The 18946-nt window shown below is 38.2% G+C and overlaps 1 protein-coding gene across 1 annotated transcript; it reads left to right on the top strand.

Annotated features, from left to right (window-relative positions):
• Window positions 1-151: 151 nt before the first annotated feature.
• PUS7L (pseudouridylate synthase 7 homolog (S. cerevisiae)-like) lies at window positions 152-11454 on the top strand. The gene is made up of 8 exons (XM_010006284.1): window positions 152-1046; window positions 1674-1833; window positions 4402-4600; window positions 6248-6346; window positions 7686-7767; window positions 9219-9493; window positions 10425-10478; window positions 11065-11454. The coding sequence occupies exons 1-8, from the start codon at window positions 152-154 to the stop codon at window positions 11386-11388; spliced, it is 2088 nt and encodes a 695-aa protein (XP_010004586.1). The 3' UTR covers window positions 11389-11454.
• The last annotated feature ends 7492 nt before the right edge of the window (window positions 11455-18946 follow it).

Here is an 18946-nt window from a genome sequence, read left to right as displayed (position 1 = left end):
CGCGGGTCCCGTCCCGCGTGGGTCCCGTCCCTTGGGCGGGCGCCTTTCCTGAAGTGCTTGTTGCGTTTTGCTTTTCACTGCCCTTGTTTGTTTGTTCTCTCCTCCCGCAGGGGTGGTGGTTTGCCGCGGGAGCGGGGGAGGCAGGGCAGCCATGCTGCCTTCCTTCAGCTACGTGACCCATCACGTTGGCTTCTGTGGTACCATCAAAAACTCGCCGAGTGACTTCGTAGTGACAGAAATCGAGGTGCCCGAGCAGCTGCAGGGGGTTACCAGGGCTGAAGCCCTTCAGAGAACCGGCGAAGTGCTGCTAGAACACAGCAGCCCGTGCCTGCAGCAGCCCAGAAAGCTGAGGGTGGACCCTCTCGCTCTGCCTGCTGAGGCCTGTCCTGCTGGCGCGTCCAGGCCCGCGGAGGGGGACCCGAGCTGGGCAGGAGGCGGCTGTTCTGCATCCCCTAACAAAAACCATCACGAGGGTGAACCTGACCTGAAACCTGGCCTCAAAGAAAACAATGCGTTGGATTCCTTACTAGGCAAATCCATGAGTGATTTGCTTAATAAATTCGCTTGTGATTTGAAGGATGCCTGGGACTTGGAAAGTACCGCTGACTCTAGCACCAGGGAGTTCTCCCTGGGACCTATACCGGACAAGAAAACCCGAGCTGATTTACACAGTGCTGTCAGGCAGAAATTCCCCTTCCTAGTTACTGCTACAAAAGACAGTGAGATGATAGTGAAAGGAAATGCTGATTACAGAGAACTTTGTCAGTTAGTGACTGAAAAGGAAACAAGTGATTTCTTTAAATTTTTGGATGCAAAGCTAGAAAATTCTACGTTTTCTTTTGAGCCTGATGGAAACAAAGAGCACAGGAAAATAGTTCACCACTTTATCAGTAGAAAATTTGGGAAACTTTTAGAAACAAAGTCTTTTACGGTGACAGATGTCAATGATCAGCCAAATATGTCAATAGTGGTACGATTTAGAGAAAAAAGGTGGTCCAGAAAAAGATCTGCTGGTGGTTTCCAGGAAAAACAAGATGTTTATACAGGTAATGGTGTATTTTTAGTGAGACAGATATTATTGTTCTTTGGTAAGACTAAGACTTGGAATAATTTTTTAATTACATATGGGCCTGGTAGACCTATTGTTTATGCTGAAATAAATTATTATTAATACAGTGCAGTTACATCACTGGAGAAAGAGATGGATGAATCCAGTTACTGCAGTGGTTTTACATAAACTGTTCAGTTACAGTTCTTTTGTTTGTAGCACTAACTGTTATTCCCTGTGTGATATCTTTCCCTCAGAAGTAATTGGGGAATTTTAGAAGATGCATCTAGATGTTGGACAAGTCAATAAGGTCAAATTTGATTTATTATCTCATTCCTTGAGATACAGAGAATGTTTCTAGGAGCAAGTCAGTACATGTTCATTTAATTGTGTTGCAATTTATCAGGTGCTATTTTTAAAGGCAGCAGAGGGTTCCAGTTTTCTAAAGAGTTTTGTGTGCTTTATCTTTTTCAGTTTCCTTCTGTTCTGTGGGGTCGGAGGACATTTTCTTTACAGTTTCCATGCTAGTATAGCCTGAAGGGATGAACCTGCCTATCTGTCATGGCAGAACACCTGTATGATTTAGAAATGCAAATTCCTAATAATTCTGAGATGATTGTTTCAGCTTTCACCCTTCAGAAAGAAAATCTGGAAACGCTAGAAGCAATCAGCTTATTGGCTGCTGAACTTGGTGTTCTTCCTTCAGACTTCAGCTATACTGGCATCAAAGACAAGAAGGCTATTTCTTACCAACCTATGGTTGTGAAGAAGGTGACTCCTGAGAGGTACTAACAATCTGATACTATCAACATGGGATAATCTTCTGAAATGTTCTTATTCATATGTCTGCCCTTCTCGTGTGTTAGAACACAGTGGAAATGGTTTTATTGTTTTGTGGCTCTAGGGAATGTACAGCTTGGCACAGAAGTTCCGTAGTGTTGAGATTTAAGCAAAAAGTTTTGCCTTTCTCTGTATGAGACCCTCAGAAGTCCGTACTGGTGCCAGTGCTGTTTAACATCTACATCAACAATATAGACAGTGGGATCCAGGGCACCCTCAGCAAGTTTTCAGATGACATCAAGCTAACTGGTGCAGTCAATATGTCAGAGGGATGGGATGTTGTCCAGAAGGACCTGGACAAGCTAGAGAAGTGAGCCTGTGTAAAGCTCATGAGGTTCAGCAAGGTCAAGTGCATGGTCCTGCACCTGGGCAGGAACAATCCTCGCTATGAATACAGGCTGGGAAATGCTGTGTTAGAGAGCAATCCTGCAGAAAGGGACTTGGTACTGGTGGACAAAAAGTTGGATGTGGGCAAACAATGTACACTCACAGCCCAGAGGGCCAATTGGCATCATGGGCTGCATCAAGAGAAGTGTGGCCAGCAGGTTAAGGGAGGTGATTCTGCCCCTTTGCTTTCTTAAGACCCCATGTGGAGCATTCTGTCCAGCTCTGGAGTCCTCAACACAAGGGGGACATGGACCTGTTGGAACAAGTCCAGGGAAGGGCTGCAAAAATGATCATCAGAGATGATGTCAATGATTATCAGAGAGCTGGAGCACCTCTCCTGTGAAGACAGGCTGAGAGAGCTGGGATTGTTCAGCCTGGTGAGGAGAAGGCTTTGGGGAGACTTTATAGTGCCTGAAAACTACACGAAAGCTGGGGAGGGACTGTTCACAAGGATGTGTTGGGATAGGATGAGGGGAAATGGTCTTAAACTAGGGCAGGGTAGATTTAGATGAGACATTAAGAAGTTCTTTACAATGAGGATGGTGAAGCACTGGAACAGGTTGCCCAGAGAGGTGGTGGACACCCCATCCCTTGGAAACATTCATGATCAGGCTTGACCAGGCTCTGAGCAACCTGATCTAGTAAAAAATATCCCTGGACCCTGCAGGGGGTTTTGGCTGGATGACCTTTAAAAGGCCTCTTCCAACCCCATACATTCTATGATTCATAATATGAATATACTAAATCGTCTGGGACAGTATCCTTCCAATTCACGCTCATGGGATCCACTTTACAATTTCTTAAATAGCATCCAGTAGCTGGAACAGAGGAGGCTATGCTACACGACACAACAGGTTTTCACAGTTTATCAAAGCATTGTTTTGTGACCACAGGTAACAGCTTGAAAGCTTCATAAAGCTACAAACCTGAAGTAGGCAGTTACAAATATATTTTGGACAGGTGCTCTCTTTGAATGCGAAGTATCAACATCTACTGTATTATGCTGCTTAGAAGCATATGAGTAAGTAAAGAAGATATCACCAAACCTGAGGGCCAAAAATTCATTCTGAATAACGTGTCAATAGTAGAAGATACGCCTTTTCATTCCTTTTTTTTTTTTTTCTTCCTTCCTGTAGCCTATTGAGAGGGTGAAAAAATACATCTTAAGTTCTGCCATAGTAACAGTAAAAAATTTCTGGAGTCAAAACCATAACTTGTTTCTTCCTCAGCTTTAACTTTCTAGTGGTTTTTGTTCTTAGCAACAAAGTACTCTTTGCAATTAGAAGAAAGCAGAACTCATGCTTTTAAGATTTATTACTAACATAAATATCAATAGTAAAATTCTGCTGCAAACTGGGATGTAAGACCAGTTGTTCCAGATATAATTATAAAAACTTTGCATTAATTAATACTTAAATGATTATGCAAAATAGTTAAATACTTCCAAGCCACTAGCCTAACAGAAAATAAATATTTTTTTCTAAATAAAAAAAAAATAAAGTTATTAAAATATTGCATAGAATGTAGGCTCTTATGCTGGAAATTTCATTTTATTTGAATGACTATTACTTACACATAAGAACAAAGAGATTCAATGGATACTATAAAGGACAAATTCTTGAACTGTCAGCTGTGTTTCCAATTACAAGCATGTAGAAGCATACCCAGAAAGTCAGTGCACTGAGTTTGTTATCGTTAAGGCTGACCAAGAAAGAGCAGTTGTGTTTTGGAGTCTGCTAGAGCACATTACTTTTTCTTCTTCTTTTCTTTAATTATTTTTTCTGTAATGAAAAGCAGATTTTTAGGACTGAAAAGTAAATTACTTTTTTTTCAATAAAAATGAAAAATTCGGTTTAGTTGCTTTGATAAAGTTCAATGAATTGCTTCATTTCAGTATCTGTGGAGCTTCAGAATATAAATGAAGCAAACACTTTAAAGAGTATTTCTGAACTGTAATTAAAATTTAAGACTTGTATGTCTCCATTTGATTTGGTTTTCTCATAATGTTTTACATCCCTTTTTAATTTTTGTTTTTAATTCTAGTGCAACGGTGAAGAAGACATTTATTAGAAGTTGTATAGCTTTAGTAGAGGATGTTTCATAATTCCTCCCAATTATTCATGCAGGTTGAAAGAAATTGGAAGCAAAATGGAAAACAAGGGCATGAGAATACACAACATCCGTTTGGCATGCCAACACCTTAAACTTGGTCAGCTGAAGGGCAATCACTTTGACATAGTTGTAAGAGATCTTAAACACCACAGTCATGATGACTCTTCTGCAGATTTGAAAAAGAGAATATCTGAAGCAATAGAAAATGTTGAGGTAAAAAAGTACCATGGTTGCTAATAATAAGCTGTTTTAAATTATGTGCTGTAAAAATAAAAAAATAATTGTAAAGAAAATGCTTTTAATAGCACAATAATGGCACTATTTCCCAGTTTTGATGCTTTTTGCTATTTTATGTCTTTCCTGCATTACTTAAGGAATCAGGAGTAAAGCTGCCTTCCACGGCGGGACCGTAAGTGAATTCATTCTGTGTTACAAACCACAGACCCCAGAGTGTGCAGCAAGGCAGATGGGAAATTTAGTAGGAAATTAGTATGGGTACATAAGCTATTGCTGCACAGGCCTAAGGCAAGCCCAAGTGAAGTGTTTCACTGTGGCAGTTGACAGCATGACAGAAGGTAGTCACACACATCAACTGATTGCCTTTTTTGGTCATCAGAAGAACTTGCATGGTTGGCTTAGGTGAAAAACTGTTCTTGGCATAAATACATGTGAAGTGTCAGCAGCAGAGAAAGAAGATCTGCTGAAATTCAGTGGAATTTGTTTGCTGTTATCCTTAGTCCCTATAGAAAACCCCATAATCAGACATTCTTAAATCACTAAGAAGAGGAAAATAATAGAATAGAAAACAGTAAGTCTTTTGTACAGCAGTAATTTTCATGCCCTATCTTTCTGAGTACTAACCGTAATACCAATTACTTTAAGAAGATTAATCCAGCAATAAAGACTTGAATGAGAACTACCCATTATGCAAAAGCAAAAGGCATTACTCATGTTTTGGAAAAGAATTTTATTGAAAAAAGCATTTAGCTGGTACTTTAATGCTTTTCTCTCTCTGTGCTCCCTCTGAGCACTAGTTTTTTGTTTTACTGTTTGGAAAATAAACACAAATTCCTATGATTGTGTGTCTTGCTTTCTTAGATTTATTTTACTGATGATAAGATGAATGACAAATACAACATGGGTATTAATCCAAAATTTGGATTTCTCCTATGAGAACAATATCACCTAAGGATGTCCAAAGCAAGGTTATGTAATTTAAACTGAATACCCATTTCAGACACAAATGCTGCATATTTTTGACTTGTATACTCCATGCATATTTACTGTTTTCAAGGAAAAGATGTTCTCATTGAGTCACATGACTGTGATTTTACTGCCCACATGTGACCGAGAAGTAGGAGACTTAAAATACCAATTAGCAGAAGTGCTCACTCTTGGTCTTTACTATTGTAATAATAATGCAAATCATCTCATGTGAAAAAAAAAATAGTATTTTTAAGAAAAAATGTCCAACAGTGGTTATTGTTCATTACCTGTGCTATGCCACATTTGCTTGAGTAGAGATTTCATAATTTGGTGCATATAAAAAGCTTGATTACTTTGACTTGACCAATAATCGTATTTATGATGAATAACTATATAGAAATAGTTTTGTTTAGTTTACCTGTTTTTTATAAAAGTGAAGATGATGATAGAACTTGATTGTCATTTTAGATGTTTCTAAATTAGGGGCTAAAATATTGTCATTATTCCTAAATTACGATTTTGTTACATATTTTTTTCTGATTAAAAATACAGTTTGCATGCATTTTGGATTTTAATGTAGAGGTGTGTGCTTAGCATTACTAATTGAACCTGATACTTTCATGCTTTTAACATATTTATTCTTTATCATTCTAGACAAAAGGTTTTGTAAATTACTACGGACCTCAGCGATTTGGACAAGGACAGAATGTTCAGACAGATCAAATAGGATTGGCTTTACTGAATGAAAAAATGGTATTTTCATTTTGAAATTAAATAGTTACTGTCAAGTTAATTTCACATTACTGTTACAACGTATAGTGCTGCAGTTGACCTTCCCATTGAACAATTTCATTTATGAGATAAACCTGTATGTGTACTGGAAGTAATTGCCAGGTCAGTTTTGACAACATAAGCATGAAGATCTTCATCCTGAAACAGAAAATCTTTCTTAAACAGCAGGTGCAGCTTTAAATAGCACAGGAAGTGTTTTTTTGGTCTATGATTGGTGTGTGATTGTGATCATTGCCATGCCACTTGACAGGAAAGCAGTTGCACTCCATACAAGGTTTGAACACTGAAGTGGACTCGTCTTTAAACAATGTTTATTTGTGGTCCTGATTGCCTCCTAACTTCTAGCCTCTCTATCCTGCTGGTGGTCTATATACTTCTTAAAAATGTCATAAGACATTACATAGGATTATATGAAAGGGTTTTTGTTTTCAATACCACAGTGATTTACCCTCTATATACAAAATATGTCTGCTTTTCATTACTCCTTGGTTACTTTCCCTAACTCTTAGTTCGAACAATTGCTTGCTCATAAGCTAAGGAGAGCTTATTTCTTAAGTAATAATTCATAAGAGTCATCTACTTTCCAGTGTATGTGGTAGAGTACTTAGCACAGGTCTAAAAAAGAATCAGATGCTACAAAGTCAAAAGAACACTTGAGTAGCCTCTTCTTCTAATCTTGTTTTGTTTCTGAGAAAAGTCAGGAAGACTTATCCTCCAAATAGAAGAAGAAACAAGATTTGAGGGCAGCCCATAAAAGTTACGGTTGATATATCTGACATTTTGAATTCTCGCATGCTAGCAGTTGGTACCAGGGGCCAGTCCCTGCAAAGTAGTGATTTAAATCTCTAGTCTTTACACAGGTACTTTTAAATTTAAAACATGTAGAAACTACTATTTATATTTAAAATGTGCCAGTATGTGCTTGCACAGTCCAATGCAGAGGAAAACAAGAACCAAATGCCACAGGTGGGTATAAGTGCTAGCAAATGTGTAGCTCTGCTGGTGTTGCAAGTAGCAGAAGTTAGTGTAGTGTTTTCTCTGTCACAGTGTCATCCAACTTAGTACAGATCAGTATAAAAAACGAAAGATTGTTCCACTGTGTGATACTGTGAAAAGTGTTGAGTTTAAATTTAGCATGAAACAGGTAAAAGGGAAAGAAGGAATCTTCCTGTACAGGATAGGATGATGGTATTACGAAGTGGAGGAGTTGTAACTGGATGCTCAAGGAGATTGACTGATTTGTCATAAAGTTTTGAAAGCTGTCATGTGTCTATAATAAAAAAAATACTGTTCTTTGAAGGTGAAAGCTGTGAAGTTATTCTTCACACCTGAAGATACTGATGACCCTGTAAACGATGCAAAAAGATACTTTCTTCAAACTGGTAAGTCCAGTTACATTTTCTGTATGTTTTTTTCAGGGTTGGTATTGTAAGACACTAAGGTGTGTTGCTGCACAGAGAGATACTTTTGCTGCTGCTTTGTACCACGTAATAGCATATTCTGCAGAACTCAGTAGACTTGCACAGTTAAAAATTAGATGAGTCCCTAAATGTGAGAAATAGTGGAAAACTAATGTACTTCAGATACAAGACAGTATAGAAACAAACACTGCATAGCGTAAGGCTGGACAAGACTAAGATAATTTTACCAAAGCATTTTTAGACTTCTCCCATCTGTCAGGTTTTGGAATATAAGCTTCTCCTCCCTAATAAAGAAAGTATACGGGAATGAGGCAGTCCACTCTTAGCACTGACCACATGTGGGCACCTAATTTTATGTGATTTCTATAACAATCTTAGCACTTGTTTTTTGCTCCTTTGAGCTTTGCTTTTACATCTCTTTAAGTATGTATCTGTTCCATGCTTTCCTGTGATCTACCTTGATTCTGTTTGAATTAAAATGAACAAAATATGTCAAAGGCAGAAGTGTGCTGAGTGAAATGCTCTTATTTTTCATAGTTATTGCTTTCATCATTTAACTTAACCTTTCTCTCCAAAACTAAAAATTTGGAGTTGCTCTTGACTGAAAAAATATTTGTTCTTTTCAAGTATGCCACATCTATTAGCCTTCTTATCACAGTAGGCTGAGAGAACAACTATGATATATAGCTTCAAGAGACAGCCATATGTTTCATTTCATAAAAACAGATGTGATTAATTATTCTGTGTTGTATGTTGCTGTATGATGCATGGAAAGACATTGATGTGGACTCTGCCAGGAGCTGCTTGCCTTTTCCTGAAAGCAAAAGGTAAAAGGCTTTCTCAGATGACCACTTGTAATGAGAAAATGGGTAAACTATACAATTTGAAACACACAACAGTCATATAATGTAAAATCTGATTAAATATATTTCCGTCTTGTTTGAGACACAGATTTCCTGCAGTGGCCAATGCAAATTGTACCTTTAAAATAAAGACAAAGTTTTTAACCCCCACAAAGTGACTGTTCTCAAATGATGTAAAGTAGAGGTTTCATGTTCTTTTATAGTTTGGTTTTCAATTTCAGCTACCTGATCTAAAAAAAGTTGGAGTGATTAAGTAAGTTTCTAAACCACATAAATAAATTCAAACTAGGCTGAGAAACTGAATGACAGCTAGTTTAGTTTATACTGCATGAAATAGAATTCATGGGATTGTGTTGATAGGCATCTAAGATAAAATTTGTCTAACATGACATATTGAAGGGAATAATAACATAGAAGTCACCATAAAAAGCTTAGACTGATACCACTTTTCCCTACCTGATTATTTAATCTTCTTAAGTGTAGTTTTTCCTGATAGGTAATATTTGAAACATCAAAGATTACTTATATGGTTATTTTTGTTTCTATCAGAAGATGCAAAAGGTGCACTCGGGATGCTGCCGGAATTTAAAGTGAGAGAGAAGATGTTGCTACGAGCTTTACATCGCTATGGTGTAAATCATGAAGGTTGTACCAAAGGATGGCTCAATATTCCTCATTCCATGCGCATATTCTATGTCCATGCTTATTGTAGTAAAATTTGGAACGAAGCAGCATCATATAGACTGCAGATCTATGGTTCCAAAGTTGTGGAAGGGGATCTTGTCTTCTCAGAACATGATGAAAGCTTTTTCCTGAATGACAAGGTGAGTCGTCACAGAATAATTCTTGTAAAAAAAAAAAAAAAAGCTTAATGCACTTGCATACATACCCAGACCTACTCCAATGCTTTTATTTTGGTTCATTTATTAAAAATATTAGTGACAAAGGTGAAAAAAGTTTTGTAGCTTTTTTTGATTTACCATACATAGGCATATAAGCTAGAGATATATTAGCAGCTTTTATCTGTTCTGACTATTCATGTAATTCAACTGAGAAGAAGAAATAGAATGTCAGAATTGGTATATGTAAGGATTTAGCCTGCATTGTGTATACTACTCTCCTTAGGATATGAGTGGTGAAGCTTTCAGAGTGGTCTGGGTGTGCCTGTATTACCAGTGTGCATAGGGAGAATGTATCTCACTTATTTTGGGTGAAAATCTTGCAGATTTGAAAGCAAGAGCATTTGGAAGTAACGTCCAGTCCCTGCAGAGTAGCTTCTGTTTCCCTTGTGATTTTTCTTCAACAAAATTTGTAAGAGTCAATGTTAATAAAACAAGTAGATCAAATAAAATTAAAATCAGAAGTACCAGATTCAGTATTGAGTTATTTATTTTAATACAGATATATTCCTATTTAATATAAAACCTTTTTCTTAGTATTTATGCTTTTGCTGATGTAGCACCAGTTTCTCCAATTAACCTCAAACTCAAAGATTGAGTTTGTAGTGATAATTTGCTAATTACTAGTAGCTAGCATCAATAAATATTGATGCAACATCATTTACCAATAAATATTACTTTATATTAAGCATCTTTATAATTCTTCATACCTGAAATAGATTATTATCCTTATAGTAGTCAAATAACCTTAGAATCCTTTAAGAGTTGGGAAGTACAGTGCATAATTCCTAAAATAAATTGTGTTTTATTTTGAAAAAAAGGGTTTTTTTTCTTAACTTCTTAAATGTCTTGTCAGGTTCATGTAGTCACTGCTCCAGAAGAGTCAGCTAACAAATACTCCATAAACCAAGTAAGTCTATATGAAAAATGTTTCTTGGGTTGTTTGTTGTTTTTTTTAACAATGTGATCAAGTTAACTGGTGTAGTCTTGCAGAATGCATATTAAAGAAAAGACTTGTGAACTAAGCTCCACTCTCATAACAAACAGGAGGAAAGAATATGTCTTTGTAATGGAAAGAAGTACAGTGTCATTTGCAGTATGACAATATTTATCTTGAAACTAGAGAATTTTTTCAGTCTACTGGGAGAAACATTCAAAAGCAGTCGGTGTTCTAATTTTGAAGGCTCAGAGTGCATATCTGTGAAGTCTTACATGGGCAATTTAATGTCTTTATTGCTGTATCTTTCCTAACAAGCAAGGAAATTAATGTTAGTGTTTTCTAGTTTTTTAGGAATCCTTATATATCCATTATTTTTTCTCCTTTAATTACATCCAATTACCTGCTTTGCACAGCTTCACAAGAGAGGCTGCTCTTTTACTATTTCAGGCCCCAAACCACAAGATTTAGACACATAGACATTTGTAATCACATATATTTAAAGAGAAATTGGTGGACTTAATTTCAAATGTTTGTTGTTTTGTTTTTTAATTTGAAGGTGGTTCTTCCAATGGTGGGACATAGTATCAAGTATCCCAGTAATAAAGTTGGGCAATGGTACCACGAAAGGCTTTCTAAGGATGAGCTGCAAATGTGCAAATTCAGAGTGTCTCCACTACAGCTGAATATACCCGGATGCTACAGACCCATTTTGAAGAATATTCAGAATGTGTCATATTTTTTGCAAAGTAATGAAGAAGGAATTGGAATTGAAGACAACTATCTGAATGAATCAAAAGTCTCTCTTCATATATCATTTGACCTTGATCCTTCATGTTATGCAACGGTCTGTCTGAGAGAAGTAATGAAATGTGACCTTTAAGATTCCAATTAATGAAAGATTGCAGGGGTATTATACAGTGGTGATACTTTATGTATAATGCCAAGAATATAAGGGAGAATAACAGTCCAAGCCAGAAACAGAAAAAAATCATAGATTGAGGTTCACACTGATTAGGAGGAAACTCACACAAAAAAATTTTAATGTTCCAAAAACATTCCAAACCCTAAATGCAAACCCTTGGTTTCACTGGAGTAAAGCTACGTGTTAATGCCACGCCAGTTTAACAGGACTTAATGAGGCCATGGGCTGCAAGCATGAATTTCATATTTGCATAGGCCTCTGACTTGCAGAGTTAAATCCTGGAAAAAGGTTTGCAGCAAGCACATTAATCTTTTATTTCATAATTTTTAAAAATGGTGTACACTAAATGCTGTTCAAGCAACAATGTTACAAGTTTGCAGCCAACATACATGTAACTGAAAAGCTGCTGTACTGAGGTCCACTAAATATATTTTCATTGTGTTCAGGCACGAAGTGTGAAAAGGTGAATGTCCTGAGTCAGCAGTGACAAAAGTCATCTGATACTTTATCAGACATTTTATGAATCCCCCATCTTTAATTAAAGCTAAGGATTTCAGGATTAAGTAGTTAGTTAGTGTTAGTTAGTGCCTATTCAAGCTCATCAAGATGAGGTGAGTAATGAACATAACTGCAAAATCATTTATAATAAAACCAAAATCCCATTTTATTGTTTACAGGATGACTTTTTTTTGCATCATAAAGCTTTATAGTAACAGGAATAGAAGGTTAATGGAACTGTCCCTGGAAAAAAGCTTTTATATTTTTTTCGTAATTAAAAAAAATAATACAGTTAACTGTGAGAAAATGTGTGGATTTGTGGAAAAGGGGAGAGCTGAAACATTTATTTTAGTACGGCTTTTGACACTGTTCCACAATATTCTTAAAACCAAGTTAGGATATTATGGTCAGGATCGATGGACAACCAGATGGGTAAAAAAGTGATTGGGTAAGGCTTAGAGAGTAGTGGTTAATGGGTCATATCCTATTCTCTGGTTTCTCCTAGGCCCCACCTGTTTTAACATATTTGTCAGTTACCTGGAGGAGAGGATGGAGTTCACTCTCATCTGATTTGCAGATGACACTAAGTTAAGGAACAAATAGATACTGTGGAGGTTCAGGGTGCCGTTCAGGGCAAGCTAGACATGCTGAAGGAACAAGCTAGCAGGAACCTTATGACATTCAGCAAGGACAGATGCAAAGTTCTCCTCCTGGGAAGGAAACACCCCTGCAACAGCCTAGGCTGGGGAGCTGCTCTGTGGGAATGGCCCTGGGGGTCTAATGGGCAGCTGAACATAGCCCAGCTCTGTGCCTTGGCAGCAAGAATAACTAGCAGTGCCCTGGGATGTGTTAGCAGGAATACAGAAAATAGGCGAAGGGAAGGGATTATGTCTCATTTTTCAGCACTTGTTAGACTAAATTTAACTTCTGTGTCTAGTTTTGATCCCCAGCACAAGAAAGACATAAAAAGGATGAACAAGGTGAGCAAAGAGCCTCCAGGCTATTTGGTGACACCAGCACTTGCCATTTGAGTACAGGCTGAAGGAACTGGGCTTCAACCTGGAAAAGAAATGGTTTGTCGTGGAACCAACAGCAGCTCCCCAGTAGCTGTGGGGGGGTTAGCAAGAAGATGAAGCCAGGCTCTTAGTACTGATGCACAGCAGGAGAACAAAAGACAATGAACATAAACTGAAATTAAAGATTCAGATTGGCTAAAACAAAGTACTTCTCCCCTGTGAAGACAGTCAGACAGTGGAACAGAATCCCCAGCGTCTGTGCAGTGTCCATCTGAGAAGGTTTCCAAGACAATGGGATAAAGCTGTGAGCAAGCTGGTCTGAGCTCAGAGGCAATCCTGTTTTGTGGAGACCAGAAATCTCTTAGAACCTGCATTAGCTTCTTTTAAACATAGTATTGCAAGTGTTTATTCAGTCTGTAGATGGCAGTATGACTTAAAACTAAAATGGAAAGTCCCATTTTTACTGAGAGAGAATAGTATAAATTGAATGCTGTTTATGGTATCAGTCTTTCAGTTGTTGCTAGCAGCTGAGTAAGATAAATCTCCCAAGACTGATAAATAGACCTAGAATTCTAAGAGTAGAAAAAACAGAAATGTAATTCACATTATTTCAATGCTTGTATAAAACTGTGTAGCAGTGAAGGATCCAGATAATTCACTGACTTAAGTAAGAGGATTACTCTATAAGTCTGTAGAAGTAATTCAAAATTTGACCCTCATCTTTTTTTATAGGAATTGTACAATTCAAGCTTGTGGTATAGAGCCAAACTGATTGAAAAGTCTATTTCCCTGCCATGACCCATCTGAGACAGCTTTGTTCCTGTCTTTGCTTTTCAGTATCACCTCTTCTGTCTTCCACATGTGCTTAAAAATACCCCTCTTCTGGAAAATTATTTTTAAATCAAATTGTTTTGGTACAGCACAGCTAAAAAGAGTTGTCCTGTCACCACTGACATGGTAAAGTGCTGCAGTGCAAACAGGAAACTGCATCCAGTTAAAATGACCAGAAGAAATAAATTGGCACGAAAGTTCCATTGAAGAGGCTGCTGCAGTTGTCTCCTATATGGCTCAAAACAGCCTTGAAAACGATCTCAAGGTTGGAATACATAATGTATTCAAAGTTGAGCCTTGATTTGAAAAAACCCAAAAGGTCAGATTAAAAGGTTTTTCACTGAAAGGCATTCTGGTTTAAAATAAAAATGACCAGAAGAAATAAATTGGCACGAAAGTTCCATTGAAGAGGCTGCTGCAGTTGTCTCCTATATGGCTCAAAACAGCCTTGAAAACGATCTCAAGGTTGGAATACATAATGTATTCAAAGTTGAGCCTTGATTTGAAAAAACCCAAAAGGTCAGATTAAAAGGTTTTTCACTGAAAGGCATTCTGGTTTAAAATAAAAGATCAGGAAATGGTGTTTTAAAAGTTCTGCAATCATTTTAGGCTCATTTGTCAGTACTTCTGTTGAACACTGAAAAGACTGATCTTCTTAGGCAAATAATACTTTCAGCAACTTTAAGATAAAAGCTAATTATGTGTGTCCATAGGTTAAATTCCTATAGTAGAAATGTTCTGCAGAGGAAAAGTCAGGTTAGCTATCAGAGTGTTTATATGGGAAACATCCTTCTTATTCCAGTAAGCATTTCTCTGTAATTAATTCTTTTAATCTCAGCAGCTATTTTACAGGATTTGGTATGTGAATTTGGAGAGGTTTGTATGAGTGAAATGCTCAGCTCCCTAAGTATAGTATATATAAGCAAAGCATCTGTGCCCCTGCATTTAGACAAGACAAAAAGAATTGCACACTGATCTGAGTTTAAGGAAAGGACTGATGTGGTCAGTCATCGCTCATGTTCCTAAGTACTTCTATTGCTACCATCCTTTTCTGATAAGCCTTAAAACACTTTGCTAATACTAATGAAGACAGGTCTCTGTTTCTAACAGAAGGGTTTTTAAGTTCAATGACCTGTTGATTTTTTTTCATCACAGATGATAGGTAATAGGGCATTTGAATGGGAAAAATGCAAATGTTCTTAATCAGTGAAATCCTTTTAATTCATTACAAATTTGACAACTAGTATTATCCTTAATGAGAATGTACAGATTTTCAGACCTTCAGAATGAGGTGGCTTAAAATTACATTCCTATCATAAAAGCAGTTCAGAAGCCAGGTAAATGTGTGATTATTGGCCCATTAACTCCTCTCTTAGTGTCAGTGCTTGTCAGCTGGTGATTTGGCCTCTTACACACAGCTGATGAACACAAACCTTTTCCTGCCCTTAATAACAGTTTAAGGGAACAAGCTGAGAAACATATATTAACACTTTCCTTTCTTACAGTCCACAGTCATGTCTTGCAGCCCATTGGTTCAGATCTAGATTCCTTTTAAAGGAGATGAAACTGATGAGCTTCAGCTGCCTGCCAAGCACAGTCTGCATCCAAATGGAGGAACAAGGATCCAGATGAGAGGCTGGTCAGTCAGACTACTTCAAACTCTATAGGTAGGTGTGTTCTTTTGTGGACACTCGACAACATTTAGCTCAAAAGAAAACAACTGAACCCATGTTGTGTAAGTATGGGGCTTTCAGTGCTCCAGTATGTCAATCTGATTCTGTCACACCAAAAAGCTTGCTCATGTAGACATGGAAAATGTCATGTTTGCAAGGAAGAAATAACCAATGAACTTGGATCAGCATCTGCATCAACCTGGACTTTGGTTCCTATGACCTGGGGCTCAACGGCACTGGTAAAAACAGAAGTGAAGAAGGGGTCGAGGCCCTCTGCCTTTTCAGCATTGTTGGTGACTAGTTCACCTCTCCTGTTTAATAGTGGGCCAATATCTGTTTCTGCCGGTGGTTAACATATCTGAAGAACCCTTTCTTGAAGTTTTTGACATCTCTGGCCAATGTCAGCTCAAGCTGAGTTTTTTGGCAGTGCCCTTGTAATTTCCAACCAGTACTGCTCCATTTTTCCACCTCTGGTACATTTCCCTTTTGGTTCTGAGCAGACCCAGAAACTCACAGTTAAGCCAAGGGGGTCTCTTGCTCTGCCTACTCTCCTTAACTTTAGAGGGAATGAACCAGTTTTGCTTATCTAGGAGAGTTTTTCGAGAAAACTGCTAGCACTCACTAGCTCCTTACCCTCTATGGAAGCTTCCCATGGGATCCCTTCCAACTGAGCCCTGAGCAAGTTGAAGTTTGCTCTTCTAAAATCTAAAACCTTTGTCCTGGAATTAACCGTCATTGTGCTCAGCAGTATCCCAAACTCCACAATACTGTGGTCACTGCAACCAAGTCTGTCACTAACCAAGATTTTACACAGCAGGTTCTCTTGGTTACTGAGTTTTAAGTCCAGCTGTGCCCCATTCCTGGTTAGCATATCTAACATTTGTGGGAGGAAGCAGTCTTCCACGTATTCCAGGAACTCGATTGATGTCAGGTGAGCTACAGTGGTGTTCTTCCAGCAAATGTCTGGGTAGTTAAGGTCTCCCGTAAAGACCAGGTTTTGTTGACCCAAAGCTTGTCTGAGCAACCTCAGTATTGCTTCATTGGTCACATCATCTTGGTTTGGGAGTCAGTAACAGATGCCTACTGTGAGGTCACCCTTGGAGACAACCCTTCTGATTTTGACCCAGAGGCATTCAATGGGGCTACCACAATTACCATAGCTGACTACTACACATTCAAGGTTTTCCTTTGTACCATGGATTTCTGACATAGTGATGTTTGTTTTGTCCTGTACTTCTAAAACGTGATTTACTTTTTTGACACACCTGTCCTCCCCAAGCATTGAAGCAATGTTTTCTTGGAAATAGGTATCATAACCCTAAGATTCCACCCCAGAGTGGTGGTTTCACCCTGGAGTCAGATAAAAGCTCATCTGTGAGTCACTTTGCATGTGTCTACACTCCATGTTTCATCTGCTGTTGTATTTCCCTGTTATTGGTATCATAAGGATTTTCTGTAGTTCTTCACACTCTACCTTTATCTTTGTTACTCTGGGTAACTCAGTATCATCATCTGTCTTGGTCACCTTTGTTCTCCATCCCATAATGCACAAGCTGAATTGCATTCCAGGGCCCTCTAACTTACGCAGTGACTGCTTAAAGGTGCTTGATGATGGACTTTGTCAGGTGCCTTCTGGGAGCTGAAGTGCACCATCTCCACTGCAGCAGGCACTTTAATGTAACTCTTAACATTTCCACGGAACTCCAAGGAGGCTGTAAGGCAGTAATTTACAGAAGCCACATCAGCTTTCCCCAGTAGGTCATAATTCTTCAAGTGTCTGTTTTAGACTATAACAGATTTACCCATTACAGTTCCCTGGCTTATAGGCTTGTGCCTCCTCTCATTTTTTCATCCACTTTGTATGGTATATAATTTACAGTTAAATAATTGAATAGCTTAGATATCTACTTATAATAAAATAACTGCAGAAATGCATACTGTTGGTACCAGTAATCTGAAGTTGAGTTTAAGGTGTAAGAAATACACTGAAGAAGGCAAGCCAGCTTAGAATTTTTTAGCCTCATTCAAATGCTCATGGTTTTTGGAAGCTCTTGGTTTGGATATGTACTCTGCTTAGTTCAAAGCAGAAACTGGAATTCATATTTTATCATAGCCTGTTAACCACAGTTATAGCCTGTAAATTTTAATGAAGGTAGTGTCAAGATACGACATTTTTAACTGAAAGTAAAAAAAAGAATTATTGAAAATTTGAATATGGGAGACAAAAGGTCAGGTTCTAAAAGGTCAGGTGGAAGAGACTTTGAATCTGTATTGTGCATTCACTAGATTATGCTGCAACAAGACACTGATTCTTGGTGTTTCAGGTCGTAGTGGTGAGATATGAGGAAGATTGTCCCTAATGAGAATCTTGTTTCTGAGCATCAGAGGTTTGGGATGGGAAAACAAATACTTAGTTCAATTCCAATATGCCCAGCAGCAGAAATGAACTAGTGAAGGAATTCAGACTCCTCAAGGATTTCCACATGCTAAGTAGGATATCTGGGAATGTCATTAATACCTAACCACTTTTGACAACCCAAGCCTTAGAAGCAACATATAATAGAAAATCCAGTTAAGCACCTAAATCAACATGTCTTTTTTGAAAGCTTGGCGTATAAATTTGGGCTTAGCAATATCAGTTAAGGATGCATTTTTTTAATCATAAGTTTATACCTAAAGGCCTGTGATACAGTATTTGAAAACACATGGAATTCCCCCTGGGGCAATGCACACATACCTTTCCCTTCCTCAGCACAGTTTAAGATGACTGGGGAAGGTGATACCTACATCAACCAGAATCTGCCAGTAGATACACCAGTTGCTGCCTAAAGCCAGGCATTTCTGGTCGAGTCATTTTGCATCTTCCTGGGTTATATATCCCAGCTAACAACCATACAACAAAGGCAGCTAAAAAAGTAATATTTTTTTTCCATGGGAAAAGAGGCAAGGAATAATTCCCTTCTGCTAGGAATGAGGACTGAATTTCTCTGGGCTGTGAGGGCACCCACAGCCCTGACACTTCCCGTGCCAAAATCACCCCAGAGAAGTGCTGGATGCCTGGGGCTGGGGCTGCCCCAGCACCCCTGGCTGCCCCACCACACCTGTGCTCTTGGCTGGGGTGGTGGAGCAGGCTCTGGCCATGGCATGGCCACCTGACAGAAACTTCCTCTCAAAAAAATTTCTCCCTTATAAAAATCTGGTTGCTGCATGCATCATGTATACAATATGTGCTGCAACCAGACTGTATAATGAATCCAAACACTTCCTTTGTAAAGCTGCTTCCATTTACACCTTGCAAATAATGCTTTTTAGCTAAATGTTGACAAATTAGTAAACTGTTACTCAAAAAAATCCTGGAAAACCACAGGGCAGACTTCACAATCTCACACTGGCTGTAAACTCTGATTCTTGGTTAGACACCTGATACAGATAGTGCTTATCAATGTGTCCAAGGCAAAGAGTAATTTTCTGTTTCACAACTCTCACATAAACACAAAC

The sequence above is a fragment of the Chaetura pelagica genome, unplaced genomic scaffold, assembly GCF_000747805.2.
Source record: "Chaetura pelagica isolate M959 unplaced genomic scaffold, ChaPel_1.0 scaffold108, whole genome shotgun sequence".
Lineage (NCBI taxonomy): Eukaryota > Metazoa > Chordata > Aves > Apodiformes > Apodidae > Chaetura > Chaetura pelagica.
The sequence above is the reverse complement of the archived record's forward strand: the minus strand, read 5'-3'. Positions and strand labels throughout refer to the sequence as shown.